The sequence below is a fragment of the Rhinoderma darwinii genome, unplaced genomic scaffold (assembly GCF_050947455.1).
Source record: "Rhinoderma darwinii isolate aRhiDar2 unplaced genomic scaffold, aRhiDar2.hap1 Scaffold_920, whole genome shotgun sequence".
In the NCBI taxonomy this organism is placed as follows: Eukaryota; Metazoa; Chordata; class Amphibia; order Anura; family Rhinodermatidae; genus Rhinoderma; species Rhinoderma darwinii.
The window spans coordinates 65822-75627 of NW_027464493.1; the positions used below are offsets into that span (position 1 = coordinate 65822).

The 9806-nt window shown below is 39.2% G+C and overlaps 1 protein-coding gene across 1 annotated transcript; it reads right to left on the reverse strand.

Annotated features, from left to right (window-relative positions):
• Positions 1 to 2444: 2444 nt before the first annotated feature.
• Positions 2445 to 8989, reverse strand: LOC142732863 (ankyrin repeat and SOCS box protein 10-like). The gene is made up of 3 exons (XM_075849491.1): positions 8825 to 8989; positions 6477 to 6590; positions 2445 to 2630 (listed from the first exon to the last, which is right to left on the reverse strand). Exons 1-3 carry the CDS (start codon positions 8987 to 8989, stop codon positions 2445 to 2447), a joined length of 465 nt encoding a protein of 154 aa, XP_075705606.1.
• Positions 8990 to 9806: the final 817 nt, after the last annotated feature.

A 9806-nucleotide genomic window follows, 5' to 3' on the forward strand; every position in this document is an offset into this window, starting at 1 on the left:
GGATACAGGATACAGGTAGCACGGGATGCAGGTAGCATGGGATACAGGATACAGGTAGCACGGGATACAGGATACAGGTAGCACGGGATGCAGGATACAGGTAGCACGGGATGCAGGATACAGGTAGCACGGGATGCAGGATACAGGTAGCACGGGATGCAGGATACAGGTAGCACGGGATGCAGGATACAGGTAGCACGGGATGCAGGATACAGGTAGCACGGGATACAGGTAGCACGGGATACAGGATACAGGTAGCACGGGAATGCAGGATACAGGTAGCACGGTATACAGGATACAGGTAGCACGGGATACAGGTAGCATGGGACACAGGTAGCACGGGATACAGGATACAGGTAGCACGGGATACAGGATACAGGTAGCATGGGATGCAGGATACAGGTAGCACGGGATACAGGATACAGGTAGCACGGGATGCAGGATACAGGTAGCACGGGATACAGTATACAGGTAGCACGGGATGCAGGATACAGGTAGCACGGGATGCAGGATACAGGTAGCACGGGATGCAGGATACAGGTAGCACGGGATGCAGGATACAGGTAGCACGGGATGCAGGATACAGGTAGCACGGGATACAGGTAGCACGGGATACAGGATACAGGTAGCACGGGAATGCAGGATACAGGTAGCACGGGATACAGGATACAGGTAGCACGGGATACAGGTAGCATGGGACACAGGTAGCACGGGATACAGGATACAGGTAGCACGGGATACAGGATACAGGTAGCATGGGATGCAGGATACAGGTAGCACGGGATACAGGATACAGGTAGCACGGGATGCAGGATACAGGTAGCACGGGATACAGTATACAGGTAGCACGGGATACAGGATACAGGTAGCACGGGATGCAGGATACAGGTAGCACGGGATAATGGATACAGGCAGCACGGGATGCAGGTAGCATGGGATACAGGATACAGGTAGCACGGGATACAGAATACAGGTAGCACGGGATACAGGATCACAGGTAGCATGGGATACAGGATACAGGCAGCACGGGATGCAGGATACAGGTAGCACGGGATGCAGGATACAGGTAGCACGGGATACAGGTAGCACGGGATACAGGATACAGGTAGCACGGGATGCAGGTAGCACGGGATACAGGATACAGGTAGCACGGGATCCATGATACAGGTAGCACGGGATACAGGATACAGGTAGCACGGGATACAGGATACAGGTAGCACGGGATACAGGATACAGGTAGCACGGGATGCAGGATACAGGTAGCACGGGATGCAGGTTACAGGTAGCACGGGATGCAGGATACAGGTAGCACGGGATGCAGGATACAGGTAGCACGGGATACAGGTAGCACGGGATACAGGATACAGGTAGCACGGGATGCAGGTAGCATGGGATACAGGATACAGGTAGCACGGGATACAGGATACAGGTAGCACGGGATGCAGGATACAGGTAGCACGGATGCAGGATACAGGTAGCACGGGATGCAGGATACAGGTAGCACGGGATGCAGGATACAGGTAGCACGGGATGCAGGAAACAGGTAGCACGGGATGCAGGATACAGGTAGCACGGGATACAGGATACAGGTAGCACGGGATACAGGATACAGGTAGCACGGGATGCAGGATACAGGTAGCAAGGGATGCAGGATACAGGTAGCACGGGATACAGGATACAGGTAGCACGGGATACAGGTAGCATGGGATACAGGTAGCATGGGATACAGGATACAGGTAGCACGGGATGCAGGATACAGGTAGCACGGGATGCAGGATACAGGTAGCACGGGATGCAGGATACAGGTAGCACGGGATACAGGATACAGGTAGCACGGGATACAGGATACAGGCAGCACGGGATACAGGATACAGGTAGCACGGGATATAGGATACAGGTAGCACGGGATACAGGATACAGGTACGGGATACAGGATACAGGTAGCATGGGATACAGGATACAGGCAGCACGGGATGCAGGATACAGGTAGCACGGGATACAGGATACATTTACGGGAACACTAGGAACAGGATAACACTAAGGGACCATTTGCAAGACTAACACGGGTAAACACAACAACGCTCAGGCAAGGAGTGAAGGGGCAAGGCCCTTCTTATAGTCCAGGGTGATCATGGCTTAAGTGAGGATTTTATTCATGTGCGCGCACCCTACGGGGAAAACAGCAGAACGGAGCGGAAGTGAGCGCTGGCGTATCCTCGGGAGGAGGTGCGGGCCAGCGCTCACAGATCCATGGCTACAGCTGTCGGGGGGGTGACTAATATCCCGACGGTCCATGGCCGTGGACGCTACAGTGTTTTAACCCTTTTCCCCGTGGGCAGTGCCGCAGTAATCATTGCAGTTGACATTTAATAAGATTCACAATTTCTAAGGTTTTATTGGTTGTCGGCGTGGGGGGGGGGGTGAGATCTTCACTACAGGATCTGTCAGTACAAGACGTCTTCAAAACCGAGCTGTAGAAAGTGCAGGAGCGGGGGAGGCAGCGGTAACCGGGGCAGTGTCCTCGGGAGTCTTCCTTCTAGATGTGAGCGCAGAGCGCAGCGGCACAAATGCTGGAGAGAACGCGGACTGCGAGACAGCCAGAACACGGACTGGAAGAAGAGACGGTTCTTCTGGAAAGATCAATATGAGTCATGAACACAACTGGATATGGGAGCCCCTTTATAATTACGGTCTATATCTCCCGATATGGGAGCCCCCTTTATAATTACAATGTATATCTCCCGGATATGGGGAGCCCCTTTATAATTACAGTGTATATCTCCCGGATATGGGGAGCCCCCTTTATAATTACAGTCTATATCTCCCGGATATGGAGCCCCCTTTATATCTATCTATCTCATATCTATCTATCTATCTATCTATCTATCTATCTATCTATCTATCTATCTATCTATCTCATATTTATCTATCTATCTATCTCATATCTATCTATCTATCTATCTATCTCATATTTATCTATCTATCTATCTCATATCTATCTATCTATCTATCTATCTATCTATCTATCTATCTATCTATCTATCTATCTATCTATCTATCTATCTATCTATCTATCTATCTATCTATCTATCTATCTATCTCATATCTATCTATCTATCTATCTATCTATCTATCTATCTATCTATCTATCTATCTATCTATCTATCTATCTATCTATCTATCTATCTCATATCTATCTATCTCATATCTATCTATCTATCTCATATCTATCTATCTATCTATCTATCTCATATCTATCTATCTATCTATCTATCTATCTATCTATCTATCTCATATCTATCTATCTATCTATCTATCTATCTATCTATCTATCTATCTATCTATCTATCTATCTATCTATCTATCTATCTATCTATCTATCTATCTCATATCTATCTATCTCATATCTATCTATCTATCTATCTATCTATCTATCTATCTATCTATCTATCTATCTATCTATCTATCTATCTCATATCTATCTATCTATCTCATATCTATCTATCTATCTATCTATCTATCTCATATCTATCTATCTATCTATCTATCTATCTATCTATCTATCTATCTATCTATCTATCTATCTATCTATCTATCTATCTATCTATCTATCTATCTATCTATCTATCTCATATCTATCTATCTATCTATCTATCTATCTATCTATCTATCTATCTATCTATCTCATATCTATCTATCTATCTATCTATCTATCTATCTATCTATCTCATATCTATCTATCTATCTATCTATCTCATATCTATCTATCTATCTATCTATCTATCTATCTATCTATCTATCTATCTATCTATCTATCTCATATCTATCTATCTATCTATCTATCTATCTATCTATCTATCTATCTATCTATCTATCTATCTATCTATCTATCTATCTATCTATCTATCTATCTATCTCATATCTATCTATCTCATATCTATCTATCTATCTCATATCTATCTATCTATCTATCTATCTATCTATCTATCTATCTATCTATCTATCTATCTATCTATCTATCTATCTATCTATCTATCTCTCTATCTCATATCTATCTATCTATCTATCTCATATCTATCTATCTATCTATCTATCTATCTATCTATCTATCTATCTATCTATCTATCTATCTATCTATCTATCTATCTATCTATCTATCTATCTCATATCTATCTATCTATCTCATATCTATCTATCTATCTCATATCTATCTATCTATCTCATATCTATCTATCTATCTATCTATCTATCTATCTATCTATCTATCTATCTATCTATCTATCTATCTATCTATCTATCTATCTATCTATCTATCTATCTATCTCATATCTATCTATCTCATATCTATCTATCTATCTATCTATCTCATATCTATCTATCTATCTATCTATCTATCTCATATCTATCTATCTATCTATCTATCTATCTCATATCTATCTATCTCCTATCTATCTATCTCCTATCTATCTATCTCCTATCTATCTATCTATCTATCTCATATCTATCTATCTCATACCTATCTATCTCCTATCTATCTATCTATCTATCTATCTCATATCTATCTATCTCATATCTATCTATCTCCTATCTATCTATCTCCTATCTATCTATCTCCTATCTATCTATCTATCTATCTATCTATCTATCTATCTATCTATCTATCTATCTATCTATCTATCTATCTATCTATCTATCTATCTCATATCTATCTATCTCATATCTATCTATCTCATATCTATCTATCTATCTATCTATCTATCTATCTCATATCTATCTATCTATCTATCTATCTATCTCATATCTATCTATCTCATATCTATCTATCTCATATCTATCTATCTATCTATCTATCTATCTATCTATCTATCTATCTATCTATCTATCTATCTATCTATCTATCTATCTATCTATCTATCTATCTATCTATCTATCTATCTCATATCTATCTATCTATCTATCTATCTATCTATCTATCTATCTATCTCATATCTATCTATCTATCTATCTATCTATCTATCTATCTATCTATCTATCTATCTATCTATCTATCTATCTATCTATCTATCTATCTATCTATCTATCTATCTATCTATCTATCTATCTATCTCATATCTATCTATCTATCTATCTATCTATCTATCTATCTATCTCATATCTATCTATCTATCTATCTCATATCTATCTATCTATCTATCTATCTCATATCTATCTATCTATCTATCTATCTATCTATCTATCTATCTATCTATCTATCTATCTATCTATCTATCTATCTATCTATCTATCTCATATCTATCTATCTCATATCTATCTATCTCATATCTATCTCATATCTATCTATCTATCTATCTATCTATCTATCTATCTATCTATCTATCTATCTATCTATCTATCTATCTATCTATCTATCTATCTATCTATCTATCTATCTATCTATCTCATATCTATCTATCTATCTATCTATCTATCTATCTATCTATCTATCTATCTATCTCATATCTATCTATCTATCTATCTCATATCTATCTATCTATCTCATATCTATCTATCTATCTATCTATCTATCTATCTATCTATCTATCTATCTATCTATCTATCTATCTATCTATCTATCTCATATCTATCTATCTATCTATCTATCTATCTATCTCATATCTATCTATCTATCTATCTATCTATCTATCTATCTATCTATCTATCTATCTATCTATCTATCTATCTATCTATCTATCTATCTATCTATCTATCTATCTATCTATCTATCTCATATCTATCTATCTCATATCTATCTATCTATCTACCTATCTCATATCAATCTATCTATCTATCTCATATCTATCTATCTATCTATCTATCTATCTATCTATCTATCTATCTATCTATCTATCTATCTATCTATCTATCTATCTATCTATCTATCTATCTATCTATCTATCTATCTATCTCATATCTATCTAATATATCTATCTATCTAATATATCTATCTATCTAATATATCTATCTATCTATCTATCTATCTATCTCATATCTATCTATCTATCTCATATCTATCTATCTATCTCATATCTATCTATCTATCTATCTCATATCTATCTATCTATCTCATATCTATCTATCTATCTATCTATCTATCTATCTATCTATCTATCTATCTATCTATCTATCTATCTATCTATCTATCTATCTATCTATCTATCTATCTATCTATCTCGGCGCAGCACGGGGCCTGACTCTGAGGCGAGGAGGGTAAGTATAATGTTACTGTAGTGACCGGGGCCCCTGTAGTTTATTACATAGGCCCCAGTACCTTGAGCAACTGTGGAGATATGTGGTGCAGGGGAGTCATTGGCCACCATGTTTTCGGAGCTCACTCGCAAATCGCTGCAACCGCTATAGCTAGGCCACTGATCCTGGATATGGGGAGCCCCCTTTGATAAATACAGTGTATGCGGAGCCCCCACTATGTATGGACTGACCTGCTGCTCTTCCTCAGGGACGACCTCAGCCCAGTCCTCGGTTCCTCGCAGTTTGCTGTAGGTATTTAGCAGAACTTCCACTGTGCGCGGAGACGAGCAGCAATAACGGAGGACCTGGGAGGCGATGAGACACAGGGTCAGACACAGGCAGATACTTCCGGACATGAAGGATGTGGGAATATCCGATCCCTACTCCACATATATCATAGAGTAAACGCTGCGGTCGGATCATCCACCACCAATAACGGAGAAGCGCCCTGAGCGATGGAGCCGATTCTAAACCTCGTAAAACCGCTCCAATCACCATTAATAATCGTTACATCTACAGACAGTTTAACGCGTTCTCAGACGCCATCGGCCGCCTCATTTCTATCACTCAAGGTCTTTTATTTCATCTGTCATTTGTCATCTATGGTGGAGCGTCGGACATCCACTGGACGCTCCTCAGGATGACATTGTGGATCTGGGCTATTGGCCGTCAGTGGGGACCCACAGTGGTCCCCGGCCATGTGCGGCGGCCTCATCAGCTGCATCCCAGGATTTTCTTGCCATATGTCCGGTACGTTCTTTGCTCTGCTCAGGATATATATCAAGATGCCGCAAAGTAAGGACCTGGTACAGACAGCGGTATTGGCTATCTATCTATCTATCTCATATCTATCTATCTATCTCATATCTATCTATCTATCTATCTATCTATCTATCTATCTATCTATCTATCTATCTATCTATCTATCTATCTATCTCATATCTATCTATCTATCTATCTATCTATCTATCTATCTATCTATCTATCTATCTATCTATCTATCTATCTATCTATCTATCTATCTCATATCTATCTATCTATCTATCTATCTATCTATCTATCTATCTATCTATCTATCTATCTATCTATCTATCTATCTATCTATCTATCTATCTATCTCATATCTATCTATCTATCTATCTATCTATCTATCTATCTCATATCTATCTATCTATCTATCTCATATCTATCTATCTATCTATCTATCTATCTCATATCTATCTATCTATCTATCTATCTATCTATCTATCTATCTATCTATCTATCTATCTATCATCTATCTATCTATCTATCTATCTATCTATCTATCTATCTATCTATCTATCTATCTATCTATCTCATATCTATCTATCTATCTATCTATCTATCTATCTATCTCATATCTATCTATCTATCTATCTCATATCTATCTATCTATCTATCTATCTATCTCATATCTATCTATCTATCTATCTATCTATCTATCTATCTATCTATCTATCTATCTATCTATCTATCTATCTATCTATCTATCTATCTATCTATCTATCTATCTATCTATCTATCTATCTCATATCTATCTATCTATCTATCTATCTATCTATCTATCTATCTATCTATCTATCTATCTATCTATCTATCTATCTCATATCTATCTATCTATCTATCTCATATCTATCTATCTATCTCATATCTATCTATCTATCTATCTATCTATCTATCTATCTATCTATCTATCTATCTATCTATCTATCTATCTCATATCTATCTATCTATCTATCTATCTATCTCATATCTATCTATCTATCTATCTATCTATCTATCTATCTATCTATCTATCTATCTATCTATCTATCTATCTATCTATCTATCTATCTATCTATCTATCTCATATCTATCTATCTCATATCTATCTATCTATCTACCTATCTCATATCAATCTATCTATCTATCTCATATCTATCTATCTATCTATCTATCTATCTATCTATCTATCTATCTATCTATCTATCTATCTATCTATCTATCTATCTATCTATCTATCTATCTATCTATCTATCTATCTATCTCATATCTATCTAATATATCTATCTATCTAATATATCTATCTATCTAATATATCTATCTATCTATCTATCTATCTATCTCATATCTATCTATCTATCTCATATCTATCTATCTATCTCATATCTATCTATCTATCTATCTATCTCATATCTATCTATCTATCTCATATCTATCTATCTATCTATCTATCTATCTATCTATCTATCTATCTATCTATCTATCTATCTCGGCGCAGCACGGGGCCTGACTCTGAGGCGAGGAGGGTAAGTATAATGTTACTGTAGTGACCGGGGCCCCTGTAGTTTATTACATAGGCCCCAGTACCTTGAGCAACTGTGGAGATATGTGGTGCAGGGGAGTCATTGGCCACCATGTTTTCGGAGCTCACTCGCAAATCGCTGCAACCGCTATAGCTAGGCCACTGATCCTGGATATGGGGAGCCCCCTTTGATAAATACAGTGTATGCGGAGCCCCCACTATGTATGGACTGACCTGCTGCTCTTCCTCAGGGACGACCTCAGCCCAGTCCTCGGTTCCTCGCAGTTTGCTGTAGGTATTTAGCAGAACTTCCACTGTGCGCGGAGACGAGCAGCAATAACGGAGGACCTGGGAGGCGATGAGACACAGGGTCAGACACAGGCAGATACTTCCGGACATGAAGGATGTGGGAATATCCGATCCCTACTCCACATATATCATAGAGTAAACGCTGCGGTCGGATCATCCACCACCAATAACGGAGAAGCGCCCTGAGCGATGGAGCCGATTCTAAACCTCGTAAAACCGCTCCAATCACCATTAATAATCGTTACATCTACAGACAGTTTAACGCGTTCTCAGACGCCATCGGCCGCCTCATTTCTATCACTCAAGGTCTTTTATTTCATCTGTCATTTGTCATCTATGGTGGAGCGTCGGACATCCACTGGACGCTCCTCAGGATGACATTGTGGATCTGGGCTATTGGCCGTCAGTGGGGACCCACAGTGGTCCCCGGCCATGTGCGGCGGCCTCATCAGCTGCATCCCAGGATTTTCTTGCCATATGTCCGGTACGTTCTTTGCTCTGCTCAGGATATATATCAAGATGCCGCAAAGTAAGGACCTGGTACAGACAGCGGTATTGGCGGTGATGGATAGTCCTAGGGAGTTACTGTTAACCCCTTCCCGCCACAGCCAGTCTGCACCTGCCGGCCTAAGAAGCAAAGAAAGCATTTGGAGAATGTTGGGGCCTTATTGTTTTTAAATAGATATTTTTCAGGCATTATTTCAAGTTTGAGGAGGTCTCGAAGTGCCAGGAAATAACAAACACAGCCCAAAAAAAAACATTTTGGAAATTACATCTTTTATGAAATGTATCTAGGGCTGTTGTGAGCACTGTGACCCCACAGGTGTTTCATAGATTTGACTAGAATCGGGCTCAATTGGCTCTGCGCTCACCCAAATGTTTCTGCTGCTTGTTTTTAGCAATCAGT

What these genes read in the sequence shown, in the direction of transcription:
- LOC142732863 (XM_075849491.1), bottom strand. Translation starts at nt 8,989, where the DNA reads ATGTCCGGAAGTATCTGCCTGTGTCTGACCCTGTGTCTCATCGCCTCC. An exon ending in TCCCTGAGGAAGAGCAGCAG is followed by an intron (nt 6,591 to 8,824) that starts GTCAGTCCATAC and finishes ATCGCCTCCCAG; the next exon opens with GTCCTCCGTTATTGCTGCTC. An exon ending in TCCCTGAGGAAGAGCAGCAG is followed by an intron (nt 2,631 to 6,476) that starts GTCAGTCCATAC and finishes TGATCTTTCCAG; the next exon opens with AAGAACCGTCTCTTCTTCCA.